The 16255-nt window shown below is 52.5% G+C and overlaps 1 protein-coding gene across 1 annotated transcript; it reads right to left on the bottom strand.

The window, feature by feature from the left end:
- Nucleotides 1-2150: 2150 nt before the first annotated feature.
- On the bottom strand, nucleotides 2151-15748 carry ATP4A (ATPase H+/K+ transporting subunit alpha). The gene is made up of 22 exons (XM_059666817.1): nucleotides 15661-15748; nucleotides 15418-15558; nucleotides 15271-15330; nucleotides 14519-14722; nucleotides 13214-13327; nucleotides 12727-12979; nucleotides 12167-12435; nucleotides 11107-11305; nucleotides 10625-10734; nucleotides 10408-10542; nucleotides 9596-9788; nucleotides 8728-8903; nucleotides 7525-7661; nucleotides 7287-7437; nucleotides 7023-7191; nucleotides 6777-6931; nucleotides 5311-5434; nucleotides 4761-4906; nucleotides 3349-3482; nucleotides 2897-2998; nucleotides 2714-2805; nucleotides 2151-2550 (listed from the first exon to the last, which is right to left on the bottom strand). The coding sequence occupies exons 1-22, from the start codon at nucleotides 15670-15672 to the stop codon at nucleotides 2522-2524; spliced, it is 3105 nt and encodes a 1034-aa protein (XP_059522800.1). The 5' UTR covers nucleotides 15673-15748; the 3' UTR covers nucleotides 2151-2521.
- Between the last annotated feature and the right edge of the window lie 507 nt (nucleotides 15749-16255).

Below are 16255 nucleotides of genomic sequence, written 5' to 3'. Positions count from 1 at the left end.
CCACTGAAGCCAAGCAGAGCATTTGAACCCCTAAATTTGGATATTGACCTGGATGCCACCCTTCCCACCCCAACCTTTTCTTGATTCAGTGGGGTCAGCTCCCTGTCCTATTTCTGACCCCCCTGAGGGATATCAAAGGCAGAACTTTGAATTTCATGTTTCAGCTCCACCTTGATGCAAATCCTGCCACCCAGGAAAGTGCTCCCCAGCCCTGGTTTTCCCAGTGGAGTCCCCCAGGGTGTGAGACAGGCAGTTGCCCCCTCCCTCACTCTACCAATGGAGGTCCTGCCATAATGTTATTTAACCCTGGGCCTAGGAAAGCATCATGCACAGCTGCTCAGCTCTGCTATGGCAGTCTTAGTGTTTTCAGAGGGAACATACAACCACTATCTAGCCCCATCCCCTTGCCCCTAGTCAAGACAGAGTCCACAGGTATCTTGGGAAGGAATGGGGAAGTGATTGATTGGTCACCCTGACTTTGACTTGAAAAGGGATTAGAGCAGGCACTCTCCCAGTCCAGGTAGGTGGATATGTAATGGAGTCACTTTCTCACCTTTATCCCATGCACCACCTAGCTCTTGACACGTGTTGGGGCAAACGAAGTTTGCAGAAATTATTCAACTATTTGCTGAGCAGGGACTCCCAGGCCCCGCTTCTGGTGGCTGTCTATGAATTAATCCCAGCTTCCATGGGATACAGACAGACCAGAGTGGTTGGGGCTAAGGTTGTGGGGGAGGGGGTAGCACAGGCCAGAGGAATCAGGGCTGTGATGGGTGAAGCTTGGCCGGAGTGGTAGGACTGATGAGCTAAAATAGTCATTAGAGCTGTGATGGTAAAACAGTGGTGGTCCAAAGGAGCCAGCTGACCCAGACAGGGGAGGAGGAGGGGGTGGGGCAGGATGGGCTCCCTGGAAGAGCTGAGACCTGAAAGATGAGTTAGTGAGGCAAAGAGGAGAAAACAGGTGTCAAGGCCTGTATAAAGGTCTTGAAGTCAGGGCCTTCCCTTTCCATCAGACCTAACTGGTTGGAACAAGTCCAAGGGGACTTGTGAGACATAAGTCAGGGTCTGGATCCCAAAAGGCTCTGAGGGTTGGGCTGAGGAATTGACCAGGGACAGTGGGGAACCAGGGAGAGTTCTATGTGAGGGGAAGACAGGGTCAGATTTGGCTTTGGGAAGATTTCTGTGGCCACTGTGGGTGGGGAGACTGAGGCCAGAAAATCAGGACTGGACCAGGACAGGGATGGCGGAAGTAGGAGAGTGGCTATAGGCAGAGTGGAGGTGGTGACCAACAGCCTGTTTTTTTCTGTGTGGTGGGGGGATTGTGGAAATGACAGACGAGAAAGGCGTGAAGAGCCCTTCCCAAGGTCTCATCACATTTTCCTAGGGGGAGGAACCTACTGATGGGACAGTGGATGGGAGCAGGTTTGGAGGGTGATACAGAGACCAGTGGGTCCTCTCAGACATGCCTGGGGAAGCTAGAGACAGATGCGGGTAACACTGCAGAGACAACTGAGATGTGGGCAGGAGTACTGTGATGAAGAGGAGGGAGAAGCCAGGGGCCTAGCCAGAGACACTCATTAGAGAAAGGGGAAAAGAGACAAGAAAGAGTGTGGCCAGAGGGAGGTGGAGGGCCCGGGATGGGAATTTCTGGCAGTTGGAAGCTGAACTTTTAGTGAGGGTGTAAGGAGGAGCCTGTGAGTTTAATCCCAGGAGTAGGTTGGGATGCCCATTGCTTTGCAAAGGAATGAACAAGTGGAGTCAGAGTGGAGACACCTGTGGAGACTGGAGGGCGGGGACAGCCTGAGGTGGAAAAGATTTTGACACCCTGTGTCAAGGAGTCTCCCCAGAGGGAGAGTGGGTGCTGAGAAAGAGAGCCCAGAGCCAGTGTTTAGGTTGTGGAGTGATTAGAGTGCTCTGGGGGGTTCCTGTGGTCACATCCAACTCACCTTTAAGTGCTTTAACCCTAGGCAAAGAAATGGGACTTTATTTTCCCAAGGAAGGGTTATTGAGTGCCTACTGTGTGCCAGGCTGTGTTTGAGGAACTGGAGATACAGCCCTGAACAAATATCCCCTAAGTTGTAGGATTGTGGGACCAGAGGGGCTCATGAAAACCACTTAAGACAGTGCCACACCAAATTAAAAAGCAGTCACTGTGAGCTGGTTTATTACTATTACGCAGACACAAGTGTGTTTTAAAGAAGAGCCCCCAGGCACCCCACCTCACAGGAGCTACTAGCTCCTCCCCATCAAACCTCCCCCCTCAGATGGGGGCTTCCCCGGGCCAGCTTGGAGGACTGGGCCTAGAGACTTCCTCCAAGAAGTTGGGCCCCTTTTGGATGGGGAAGGGCAGTAGGGAGGGTCCCTTCCAGGTTGGGGTGCCATGGGCTACACAGGAACAGACACAGGTCAGGCTAGGACTCTTGCTCGCTCAGGTGTTTTGGTGACTGTCCAGACAGTCCCATGAGTCTTGCCCCAACCTGTCTGTGGTAGAGGCAGGGATGACTTGAAGACAGCAGTCCCTCTAATAGTAGAGTTCCTGGTCCCACCAGCCTGGGAGAGAAAACAAAGACTCAGTGTTGAGGGGTCAGGAGGTGGGGCCAGGGTCTCAGAGGTTGTGGCAGTTTGATTTGGAGGTCAAGTGTGAAGGTCAGGTCGGACAGCTGCTCTGAGAACATTTGAGCCCCCAACCCCCAGACCTCCAATCTCCACTCACTCCCTGGGCAACAGCGAACTCCAAGTTTCCGGAGCTCATCATAGACGAAGATGAGGAGGCCAAAGGGCATGGGGACCAGCCACCACTGGAACCTGAAAGCACAGGGGAGATGACAAGGTGAGGGCCATCCCCAGTCTGTGTCCCACATGCCCATCCCTCTGCTCACACCTCATGACCCCTCACCGAATGGGCATGAAGTTGAAGATGTTGGGCATTCCCGGGCAGTAGCACAGGAAGCAGCCGATGCAGATCTGGAACACGATGGCCAGCACCAGGATCTTGTTCCTGCGGGTGGCACAGGGTAGAACAGGCTCAGACTGCCGGACTCAGGACAAAGCCTTTAGGAACTGGGGGTCAGATGCCATTAGCAGCAGGGAGATGTTCTAAACATTTAACACAGGAGTGGTCTGCCCCTCCGCAACAGTGCTGGCCTATCAGCATCATCCCTTTAGTTGATGAAACATGGAGGGGCCAGTTGAAAGGCACATGGTGGGAGCTACTGACCAGCTATCGATAAGGAATATTAGCACCTGGCACATGTGTACATTCGGTGCTGGTGTTCGCTGACTGCAGTAAGCCCTGGTCAGGACATGATGAAAGTTGGGACTAGGGCTTGAGGACAGGGCTGGGGACACCTGAAGAAGCCCTGCTGGAAGGCAGAGAGGCGGCGTGTCTTTCGAATGAGAACGTCAGCGATCTGGCACATCTCGATGCTGATGAAGAACACGGTGTAGCAAGTGTACTGCTGGTACAGGCGCTGCCCAAATGTCTGGAACGGGGAACAAAAGCAGCCTGAGCCCAAAGGGAGAGCCTCTGCAGCCAGCCTGGTACACAGGGGCTGGGGCCAGGGACCCTTAACTGCCCTTTCCCCTGCATCAGAGCCTACGATGGGAGGAAAGGAGAAGCACAGAATCTGCTAGGTTTGTAGGACCCCACAGTGTGAGGCGCAGAAACGGTCTAGCAGAGCTTGGGTGTCAGTGCATGGGTAGGTGACAGGTCATCCAATTGCTTTCATAATGAAAGAAGGAAGGGAGAATTTCCTGGCACCCGAAATAAGGGACCTAGGGAAAAGGAACTGGAATCCCACGGCAGGATTTGCAAAGTCCTGTGATTCCAGGGCCCAGGCAGATGGCAAATATAAGTGAAGTGGACCAGGTAGGCCTATGGGGAACAGCACTTAAAGGGGCAGTCACTATTCAGTTCATTTCTTCAATATAACTTTTTAATACCAGCTCATTGTGTGGGGAACACTTCCTATGCTGCAGGTTCCAAGTGTTTCACATGTTTTATCTCATTTAATCCAATATTCCCATGAGGTAGATTGGTGGTACTCAAACTTCAGTGTGCACCAGAACCCCAGAAGGGCTGGTTAAAACAGATTCCAGGCCTGCCCCCAAAGTTTCTGACCCCAGACGTCTGAGGTAGGAGCTGATCATTTGCATTTCAAATAAGTTCCTATGTGATGCTGATGCTGCTGGTCTAGGGGCCACACTGAACATCACTGAGGTAGACTTCAGTGTTCTCTCCACCTTAGAGGTGAGAAAATGGGCACAGTGAGTCAAAGCAACTTGCCCAGGGTTACACCACAGTGAGGAACATGGTATACTATATGAATCTAACGCAGTCTGGCTCCTAAGGTCTACATTCTTAACCATGGCAGTAAATGTTTAAGGGAAATAACCTGATCTGTAACTCTACAGGACAAGCTAAACACATCTGCCAATCAGGTCTGACCTCTGTGCTCCAGACCTTCATTAAAGTCAGCCACAAATGCATATGCTCTGTGTTAGTGCTACAGGGAAAATAACAGAATAGGGGCTTGGTTCCACACCTGAGATGATGTGTTACTGTCAGGGCAGGGAGAGGACCCATCTGCAGCTGGGATCATCAGAAGCAAGAGTTTAGAGCAAGATACAGTAAAGAAAGGCCCTCTGCCCCAAAACTGGCAGGGAGTCTGGGTGTCTGGGATGCTCTGGCTGAGCTCAGTTTGCATGTGTACCTCACACTAGATTGGTGGCATTGGAAATAAGGGAGTCATGGGACTCACCCACTCCTGGCCATAGCTGTCCTGCAGATCTTGTAGGTGGTGGTTCTCCCATTGTGGCCGCAGCCCCACGCACAGCAGTGGGAACCAGCCCTCCTGGGCCATGGCCGTGAAGTAGTCAGTGAAGCCAGCAAATGACTGGATGGCACCTGGGAGAGGCAGGGAGACAGATGGAAACACAGAGTCAGGGACACAGAAATGATGACATGAGAATGACAGGAGCAGACATGGAGAGACAGACACAGAGACAAGGCCCCAGGAGATTGACAAGGACACTAAAGACAGCACAGACAGTGACAGAGACACCAGAGAACTCAAAATTGCCAGAAGAAGGCAACAACCCAGAGACAGGATCATAGAGAACAGAGGCAGAGACGGGACACAGGGGATCATAGAAACCATTATGTACAGATAAAACTCAGAATGACAGAGACCCAGGATCAAATGCAGACACCAAAATCCAGAACAAGCCAGAGCCTCAGTTAGAGACCTCAAGGCAGGTGAGCAGCCCTGTAGGAGAGCCCCAGGCTTCCCAGCCCCATGGGTAACTCACCGATCTGGAAGTAGGAGTAGGCAGCCAGGGGCTCGTTGACTAATCGGTCACGCTTCGGGTTCCGTGGCCGCAGATGCATGATGTCACTCTCAGCCTTCTCATAAGCCAGGGACACAGATGGGAACTGTCCAGATGCAGAAGCAACCTGGGTTAGGGGTTTTCCTGGGCCCCAGTCCCCTACTCTCTGGAGCTCTCCTCCCCCTTGCCGGTGAGCAGGGATAGGACTGAGGTTAGGAGGTAAGACCTGCAGTGACTACACAGCCACACCTGCCTGAACAGCCTGGGTCCAGCTGGCCCCTGTCAGGAGTGTTGGCATATCTACTCCACATCTGTGTCCACATATGTCCTGCTGTCCATCTCTATCAGAACATGTGCATTTGTCTACACTATTAGTCTCTCCCCATTTCTGTATCTGTCTCCTCCCTTGCTGCTGCCTCCTCCTTCTCTGTCTCTGTTTTTTACTCTGGGGTACTCTAGTCTTGGGCCTCTCTCTTTTCTTCTCTTACTTTGTTTCTTTGTCCCCGTCTCTGGTATCTTTCTCTGTGGCTGTGTCTCTGCTTTTGTCACTCTGTGTCCCTGCTTCTATGTCTGTCACTATCTTTGTTTCTCTGTATCCAGGGGTGGGGAATGTCCGGCCCGTGGCCATATGAGGCTCACAAAATCATTTGGTCTGGCCCTGCCAAGGCAACCTTATGCAGGACTCAAAATCCAATAAGTCTAGGAGCTTTTTTCATAGCAACATAACTTGTATTAAGTAAATTATATTAAGCAAATAATGTTGTAAATATCCAAATGGATCTTGGCAGGAAAAAACATGCTCTACCCCATATGTGTGTGACTACAGAGTGGCAGCAGGGTGTACTGATCAAGAGCACAGGCTCTGGGGCATCTGACTGCCTGGCCTCATATCCCCGCTGTGCCACTTATTAGCTGTGTAACCTGGGGCAAGTTACTCAACCTACCTATGCCCAATGAGCTCATCAGTAAAACAAGGGTGATAAATAAAGCCCATGTCATAGAGTGGCTATGAGGAAAAAGTAAATTAATGTGTGCCTCGTCCAGACTAGGCACTATGTAAGTTGTTGAATAAACATGTCAATATGGCCAGCCTCTGGCTACATTTGTGGCTCTTTCATATCTGTCTGTCTGAGTCTATCTGATGGTATCTATTTGCCCGTACCTATTGAGAGATGTCTGTCTATGATCCAAGTTTAGCCAGACATCTGTATCTGTTAATACTTTTGTTTATCTGAGTATCTGTATCTGAGTCCATGTGTGTCCATGGGTTATGTCCATGGGTTTTGTCCATACCTACCTAAGCATTTACCTGTGTGTAGTTCTGTCTGTGTCTACCTTCCTGCCTGTCTATCTCCAAGAGTGAATGTGGTGGTCTCTACCCATCATGCCTAACTATGGACATACGTCTATGGCCACGTGTGGGAGGAGGCATGGGGCTATAAACTCACGATGTCAGTGCAGAGTTCTATGAAGAGGATAGTGATGCACCCGAGGGGCAAGGGCACGCTGACGGTGATGTAAATGAGGTATGGCGTCAGTTCAGGGATGTTCTTGGTCAATGTGTAAGCGATGGACTTCTTCAGATTGTCGAAGATCAGTCGGCCTATGAGAGTACAGGAGGTACCTCAGCCTCCTCGCAGAACACTTCCTCCTGTGCCCATACTGCCTGCCCCTATCCCTGACCCAGCCCGGACCCTGCTCCACGCCCGTCACAATGGAGGCAAAGTTGTCATCCAGCAGGATCATGTCAGCTGCATTTTTGGCAGCATCTGAGCCAGCAATGCCCATGGCCACACCAATGTCTGCCTTCTTCAGGGCTGGGGAGTCATTGACACCATCCCCTGTCACAGCCACGATTGCACCCTGCAGGAAATGGGTGGAGGTGGGCAGGTGGTCAGTGAAAGGCCAGCCCAGGGCCAGCCCAGCCCTTCTGCCCACCTCCATCAGCAAGGTCGCACCAGTCGCTGGCAGCTCTCCACAATCACTAGCTTCTGCTGGGGACTCGTACGAGCAAACACCATCTCAGGGTGGGTGCGCAGCACCTCGACCAGCTCTGATGGGTCCATGTCCTTCAGCTGCATGCCATTGATCACACAGGCACGGGCATCCCTGGGGAGGAAGGTGGGAGGGCATCACTGGGCCCTCAGCCTGGGTAGGGCATGGGAAGATCCATGGGGAGGGCTGAAGGGGGCTTACTTCCGATTAACCTGCTCTACAGGCACACGGAGACGAGCAGCGATGTCCTCCACTGTCTCACTGCCTTCAGAGATGATGCCCACACTGGCCGCAATAGCCTTGGCTGTGATGGGGTGGTCACCTGTCACCATAATCACCTGTGGAAAGGACCAGCAGACCCTTGACTCCTTCATATCAGCCCATTCTTGCTGTCTTTCCTAGTGATATACTCATTCATTTATTCAACCAATTGTGACCACCTGCTATGTGCCTTGGAAGTAGCAGAGACAAAACAGACAAAAATCCCTGTCTTCGTGGAGTGACATTGTGGTGTGAGAGACAGAACATTTTTTAATTAGAAATGAACGATATACCATGTTAAAAGGAGGGGGAATTAAACTGGGCAAAGGGGATAGCAAGTGTTGGGTAAAAAAAAGGGGGGGGTTCAATTTTAAGTGTGTCCAGAGAAAGCCTCGTCAAGAAGGTGACATTTGAGCAGACACCTGAAAGAGGTGAGAGTTGGCCACATAGAAATCTGGGGGAAGAGTGTTTCCGGCAAAGGAAACAGCCAGTGCAAAATGAGAGAGGTGAAAACATGGCTGAACTATTGGAGGAACAACAGTCAGGCCAAGATGACTGGAGAGGAGTGAACAAGAGGTAGAGAACTAAGGAATGGGCTTCGAAAAGTAACTGTGCTCAGGTCTACAGGGTCTTCTAGACCATGGGAAAAACTTGGGAGTGATGCTTGCTCAGCATTGGCTCTCCCGCCCTTGCTTTGTCTTTGGGGAATCACTCCTCCCCCCAGCTTCTAGTTGAGGTCTCTGGCCAAGGTATTCTATCCCCCAGCCACAGTGACTGCTCAGGGATGAACATGTGACCCAGTCTAGTGCAACTGCAAAAGAGGCACAGAAAGAGTGGGCGGCTAAACAGGTAAGTTGGAGCTGCTGGGGGATGGTCATGTTTGTCTACCAAAATGGAGGGACTGCTTGAGAATAAAGCCAGCAGAGAGAAAAGGAGAGCTGGCACATGAAGGCAAATTCCTAATGACACTGAACACTTGCATGCAGCTATATCTGAAGCTTCATTACCAAGAAGTTTTAGTTTCATGAACCAATATATTCCCTTTTTGATTCAAGCTATTTTCAGATAACACAGGGTTCCTCATCCCCAAATACTGCCATCTTCCGTTCTTGCCCCTGCCTGGTCCTTTCCCAAGTGGCATACCCGAATGCCTGCTGTGCGGCACTTGAGCACAGCATCAGGGACAGTGGCCCGGGGCGGGTCTATCATGGACACAAGTCCCGCAAAGCACAGACCACTGGTTGGAAAGTTCATGGCCTCCACGTCGAAGGCATAGCCAGGCGGGTAGTCCTTCTCACTCAGGTAGAGCTGGCAGAAGCCTGATCAGAAAATAGGAAGAGTCAGAGAAAAAGTCCTGAGTGGACCCTTTGCTAGCAAGGCCAGGCCCCTTGCACCAAGCACCCGTGATGCCTGACCCTGTGCTGCACCCTTCATTCACATTATCTGAATCCATCCTCACACCCACCCTGTGAGCCTACTAGGATCCTCCTCTTACAGATGAAAAAACAGGCTTAGATAGGGGGACAATTCCTGCCAGTCATTGCACAGCAAGTGAAATGAAAACTCCAGAATTAGACCACAGGTCTGTGCCTTCCAGGGCCGAGGAAGGGGTTAGGAAAGTTTAAGGAGTCAGGACAAGGATTGGGGAAAGTCTTGAGCTGAGGCAGGGATTGGGGAAGGTCAAAGGGTCAAGAGGAGGACTCTGAAAGGTGGAGGTGAAAGCAAAGGCAGATCATCAATTGGGGCAAGAGCTAGGAAAACCAATGGGTCAAAGGTCGGGTCAGGATAGGGAAGGTCCAAGTGAGGACAGGTCTGGAGAGGCTGAGTCAAGGTAGGAATTGGGCATAGGCAGAGATCAGGAGTGAAATAGGGGAAAACAAAGGTGAGTGTGTAGACTGGGGCAGGTCAGCAGTCAGCCAGGAAAGGGCAGGGAGGATTGGCCTCGCTCTGGCTCTGTGCTAGCTTCTTGCACACCAGTTTTCCCCTCACTACCCCGCCCTGGCCCTCTCACCCAGCACGCGCTCGCCCAGGCCTCCCAGGCTGAGGTAGGCCGTCTGGAAGGCCTCACGCCATTGCTCGTCCAGGGGCAGCTCCTGGCCCTTGATGAGGATGGAGCTACAGCGCTCCAGCACACGCTCAGGGGCGCCCTTCATCACCAACACGTGCCGCGGGTCCCGGGGGTCCTCCAGGGTGTGGATGGACAGCTGCGGGCGATCAGCGGATGGGGTAGTGGGCAGGGTGGAGAGGGAAGGGGGCGGGGCTGACCGAAGAGCCTTAGGGTGACTAGGCAGTGATGGCGAAACTATGACACACGAACTCATTTTTTTGGTTGATTTTCCTTTGTTAAATGGCATTTAAATATATAAAATAAATATCAAAAATATAAGTCTTTCTTTTACTATGGTTGCAAATATCAAAAAATTTCTATATGTGACACGGCACCAGAGTTAAGTTAGGGTTTTTCAAAATGCTGACACGCTGAGCTCAAAAGGTTCCCCATCGCTGACTGGTAGGGGCTGGGCAGGTCCTCGCTAGAGGCCGAGGTTTGGGGAGCGGCTGTAGTTACGGGCCTGGGTGCCGGGAATGGACTGATTGAGCGCCGGAGTTGGTCCGGCACCTGTCAGCAAAGAGCAGGTGAAGAGCCCGCGGCTAAGGGCTGGGCGTGGCCTGGCCATCGGTGGGCTTTGGAGGTGGGCGAGAAGGGAGCCGGGCAAGAGGGAGGGGACAGCGAAGCCCGGCCGCAGGCCAGCCCCGAATGTGGGTGGAGACCTCAGTGAGCCGGGCTTGGGCTGGCAGTGGGGGCCGGCCAGGGTGGGCTCGCACCTGGAACTTGTTGGTGGAGTTGAAGGGGATCTCGCAGACTTTGGGGAAGCGTTCTCGGTAGCCCATGGCGTTGCCCAGCGTCAGCTCCGAGAACTTCAGCAGCGCCGTCTCTGATGCGTCCCCGATCACGATGCGCTGGGAGCGGAGGGCGTCAGGTGCGCGCCGGGCTGTCCCAGGCTCCCGGCTCCCCTTATCCCCCAAGTCGCCCGGCTCTCACCTTTGGCACGGGCACCGCGTCCTGGCCCGACTTGAAGGCAGCTCGGTTGCACAGGGTGAGCACGCGGCACAGCGCCCGCCATGTCTCCGAGGACTGGTCAAACGTCTGCCCTGGAGGACAGACGTCCAGGCTGGGGCCGCGAGGCAACTATACCAGACTGTACCAGACACAGAGCGGCGGCTCTCCCACATCACAACCGAACCCCCCTCCCCCAATTTAGGACAGGATTCCCCTCTCCAGACCTGTGTGGGACCCAAACCCTCCCTCATACCCCAAGACGGAGCCTTCTCTTCAGACCCAGTGTGGAGTCTCCTTTGAGAGTCCCCTGAGACTCCATACCAAGCCCCGCCCTGGACTCTGGGCCCATCTGGAGGAGTTCCTCTCCATGAATGCATAGCCCTCCCAGGTTCTCTTCAGTAACCTCCGAGCTCCCATCTAAGCCTCCCTCCTGCTTCAGGCCCTGTCTCTTCGAACTCCCAAACCTGACTGGTCTTCCGTGGTGTCAGCTGAGTGGATGTGGTTGTCAAACCACAGATGGGACACAGTCATGCGGTTCTGAGTGAGGGTCCCCGTCTTGTCAGAGCAGATCACTGATGTGGAGCCCAGTGTCTCCACTGCTTCCAGGTTCTTCACTACACAGTTCTTGCTGGCCAGCCTCTTGGCTGTCAGAGACAGGCAGACCTGGGTGAAGATGAGAAAAGCCACCTGGAGACCAGTCTTTGCTTCCAGGCCCACTTCCCTCCTCTTGGCATTGGGGATCCCTTACCCCAGCCACAGTACTGATTATGCAGCATTCCCCCACAAAACCCAGGCTTTCTCTTGCCTACACCCTTTTGTTCAACCTGTGCTTCCTACTTGGGATGCCTCCCTAATTCACCCAGATAAACAGAGCCAGGCCCCTCTGTAAGCTGCCCTAGCCGAGGTTCTGTAAGTTCACTTATCAACACAATTAAAATGAGAAATGTGGCTAGTGTCGTTCAGAGCATTGGCCTGTGCACTGGAGGGTCACAGGTTCAATTCACAGTCAAGAGCATGCACCTGGGATGCAGGTTTGATCCCAGCAGCAGCCAGTGCAGGAGGCAACCAATTGACACATCAATGTTTCTCTCTCTCTCCCCCCTCAACCCCCATATCTCTCTCCTCTTCCTTCCACTCTCTCTAAAGCAATGGAAAAAAATATATACTCAGATGAGGATTAACAAATAAACAAAATAAGAAAATGAACATTCCCTCAGCCTCCTCTGAACTGACTGTTGAAGGTTGTCCACGCCCTCAAGCCTCAGCCTCCTTCAGTCAAGGACCCTGCCTTTTCATCTCTGAGTCCTTAGCATGTGGCACAGGACATGGCCCACAGAAGCCTCAGGAATGTTTGCTGACTGGATGGATAGGTGGAGGGATGGGGGGTGGGAGGGAAAGATGGATGATGAGAAGGTGGGTGGGAGGAGGGGAGGTGAATAAATAGATAGATAGGAAGATGGGAGATGGTGGAGGGAAGCCTGGATGAATGGACAGATGGACCGCCCTTCTGCCTCCCCAACTCACCGTGACAGTGGCCAGCAGCCCCTCCGGTACATAGGCTACCACAATGGCCATGAAAAAGACCATGGCCCGCAGGAAGGTGTAGCCAATGCACATGGCCACCACAAAAAATGTGGCACCAAAGAGGATGGCTAAGCCTGCAATGATGTCCACAAAATGTTCAATCTCGATAGCGATGGGTGTTTTCTCATTTTCTACTCCAGATGCCAGTGATGCGATGCGCCCAATGATGGTACGGTCACCCGTGTTCACCACCAGGCCCTGTGCTGTGCCTGCAGTGGGGCCAAGAGGGTGACTCAGGGCTGGGAGGGCAGCAGTGGGGCGTGCACAGCAGTGTGAACTGAAGGAGGGGGCTGTAATGTAAGGCAGTGGAGGCAGTGTGACCTGGGAAGAGAGTAGCAGTAACAGGAGCTAGAGAGGTAGTATGACTTAAAGAGGTGGCGGTCATGTGAAATGGGAGGCAGTGTGTCTCAGAAGGTAGCAGAAGAAGGGCAATGGAGGTAGGGATAGGGAGTGCTGAGGCAGCGTGGTCAGCTGGGTGGGCAGGCAAGGGCCTCACGGACCCTCGAGGCACATGGTGGAGAAGAAGGCGATGTTGCGGGTCTCCAGTGGGCTCTCGTGTGTACACTCAGGGGAGCGGGTCTGTGGCTCCGACTCTCCCGTCAGCGAGGAGTTGTCCACCTTGCAGCCCTGGGCTTGGAGGATGCGGATGTCGGCGGGCACTCGGTCGCCACCTTTCATCTCCACCAGGTCACCTACCACAAGCTGATCTGCGTTGATCTGGAACTTGTCCCCATCTCGGATCACAGTTGCTTGCTGTGGGGCAGGGACACCAGAGTTGTGGATAACGGGTGAGATTGGAAGTTGCTGAGTGCAATGGAGTTGTGGGGAGGTGAACAGGGGGTGAGTTGAGGACCTATAGGGACAGATGGAGGCCAAGGGCAAAGGGCAGGCTGGGCCTAAAGGGAGGGGCCACAAAGATGCCAGGAGCCTGCCTGCGCTGGTGTGGAGTCTCTGGAATCTGAAGTGGTGAAGGCCTGTGGGACCCACCTGGGGCACAAGGTTCTTGAAGCTGGCAATGATGTTGGTGCTCTTAAATTCCTGATAGTAGCCGAAGCAGCCGGTGACCACAACCACAGCAATGAGAGCCAGTGCCAAGTACAGCTGGGGGCGGAGGTGAGGGAGTCAGCTTATGAGTAGAGGCTGGAAGCTCCCTGTACAAGGCCACCAGTCTGTACCCTGGTCCCCTGGTGTTCTTAGGGTCACTTCCACCAGGATTTTCCCCACCTACTGGGACCCTTATGCACTATTCCCTGTAGCTTTTGTTTCCCATCCTCATATTCCTCATATCCACCTTAAACGGCTCCAAATTCTCATTGTCTTGTGTATCCCATACTCTCTGGCCCCTGAATCTTAGGTCTCTCATGTCTCCGTAGCCTATGACTTGTGCTCCATGTCACCAAATACCTTGGTCATATGGGTCCCCTTTTCCTGTGTTCTCCAATCTTGCATTCCACATGTCCTCTGCCATGTGTCTCCTCACAGTCCCACAGCCTATATTTCCTGTGCTCCACGTTTCCTATTCTGTTTTCATAATCTGCCTGGCATCACCTGTGTCCCCTGGGCACAATAGTTCCTGTGGCCCGTGGCCCGTATCCATGTGTCTGTGTGCTGTCAATCTTCTGCTTCATATTCCGTGAACTTCACGATCAAGAGTCTCAGGTTCCAAATTCCAAGTTTCTATGCCCAGTGTCTTCCATGTCTATGTAATTCTGAGTCCCCATCCTATGTCACATTCAATGTCACATGTCCCTAAATCTCCATGTCTCTTGTTCTGACCCCTGTCATATATCTAATGTCCTCTTGTCCTCCATCTCAATAGTCTCTGTGTCTGTGTTTCCCTGTCTGATGTCTTATGTCTCTCCATGTACTGTGTCTTGAATCTTTTTGTTGTTGTTGTTTTGTTTTGTTTTTTTGTTTTTTTAATTAAATCTTTATTGTTCAGATTATTACATTTGTTTCTAAATCTTTTGTCCCTTATTCCCAATGTCCCCTGTGCCCTCTGTCCTTCATCTGTCCCATGTCCTCCATTTCCCCAGCCCCAACTTTTAAGTATTGCATTTCTTTGCCTTTGTATCCCCACCTATGTCCTCCACATTTGAGACACATTATCTGCCGTGTCTCCTGTGATCTTGGGTCTGTCAATCCCCACCTCCATGAGCATGTCTTGGAGCTGCATTTCTGTGTCTCTGCATCCCCACCCTATGTCCCTGGTGTCCTGAGTCTCATGCTTAATGTTCTCTGTCCTCCAGGACCCCATGTCCAGTGTCTGTCCCCCTAGTACCCGACACTCACATTGTCGTCAGTGGTGAGGTCACCCTCACTGGCTTGGATGCCAAAGGCAATGAGGCAGATGGCAGCAGCCACCCACATGAGGCACTGCAGACCACCTGCCAACTGCCGTGCGAACTTGACGTACTCTGGGGTACCCTTTGGTGGCCGCAGCGCGTTGGGCCCATCCCGCAGCAGCAGCTCCGCGGCCAAGCTGGCAGACAGGCCCTGGGGACAGGGGGGTGGCAGTGGCTGCTAAGGGCTTTCCTCTCCCCTACACTCTTCTGTCTCTCCTTCCCCTGTTTCCCTCCCTCTGCCCCCCCCTCATCTGCCTTGTGACTCTTTCTCTCCTTCCTTCCTTCCTTCTTCCTTCCTTCCTTCCTTCCTTCCTTCCTTTCTTTCTTTCTTTCTTTCTTTCTTTCTTTCTTTCTTTCTTTCTTTCTTTCTTTCTTTCTTTCTTTCTTTCTTTCTTTCTTTCTTTCTTTCCTTCTTTCTCTATCTTTGTCTCTGTTCCTGTCCCTTTCCCCTTCCACACTTTATGTCTCTCTCTCTCTCAACTTTCTGTCTCTGTATTCCTGTTGCCTCTACCCTGTTTCTCTTTCTTGCCCATCTCTCTGCCTCTTTCTTTGTTGCTCTTTATCTGCTTCTTTTCTCTCCTCTCCTCTCCTCCTCTCTCTCCCTCTCTCTGTCTCTCTCTCTCTGATGCATTTTTCCTTTTTCTCTCTCTTCACCTTTACCCATCTCTTCACCCACTGCTCCCTCTGCCCCCAGCTCACCTTGGTCGCACTGGTCTGATATTTCTGTTCCAGCTCCGCTACTGACAGCTGGTGGTCATTCTGTGTGGTGGGGGCAGGACATTCACTGTCCAGCTCTCACTGGCCCTCACCCCAGTCCCCTACCCAGCCCTTCAGCCCCATGCTCACAATCTCCATCTCCTTCTTCATGTTCTCCAGCTTCTCCTTTCTCTTGCCCCCTCCACTGCCCGCCTTCTTCTTGCTCAGCTTGGCTGCCATGTCCCCATCAGGGCCAGGACCCAGCTCTACTGAGTACAACTCGTAATTCTCCTGGGGGCAGGGGGAGAGGGCAGGCATCAGATCCCACCAGAACCCCTGCCTCCAACCTCCAACCCTCCCCACCCCCAACCCCTGGTCCCAGACCCCACTCACTGCCTTTCCCATGATTTCCAGTGCAGCTGCCCTCCTTTGCCAATACAGAGCCTGGATCTGGACCAGCCCAGATATACCCAGGGAAGGAGGAGGTGGGGCAGGACGGCCTGATTACAGCTGATTACAGGGCTCCTTGGGGTGACCTCTAGGCCTGGGCAGCTCAGGCATTCCTTACTGGGCTGCCCAACCTGCCCAGACCCCATCACAACCTGCCACTGAGGTCAGGGACTCAATAGGAATATCCATAGTAACAAGAAAATAGCAAACATATATTCCAGGAACTGTACTGAGTGCTTTCGTGTGCTAACTTAACCTCACAACAACCCTTTGAAGTGAGAACTATTTTTACTTTGCCTTATACATGGGGAAACTGAGGCACAAAGGGGTGAAGTCACATTCTCACGGTTCCCAAGATAGGGTGTGAAAGAGCCAGAACTCAGAATCAAATAGGTTGGTTGCAGAGTGTCCATTTTTAGAACATACTGCTTGTGCCACACCTGGAGGGGGAGGGTGCTCCCAACAGTCACTACACTGGCTGTCCTTTAGGGAGTACTTACTGTGTGGGGGGCTTCCCCCAGGTGCTTTGTGCAAATGT

The sequence above is a fragment of the Myotis daubentonii genome, chromosome 15 (assembly GCF_963259705.1).
Source record: "Myotis daubentonii chromosome 15, mMyoDau2.1, whole genome shotgun sequence".
In the NCBI taxonomy this organism is placed as follows: Eukaryota; Metazoa; Chordata; class Mammalia; order Chiroptera; family Vespertilionidae; genus Myotis; species Myotis daubentonii.
Note: the sequence above shows the minus strand (reverse complement) of the source record. Positions and strands in the feature narration are given on the sequence as shown.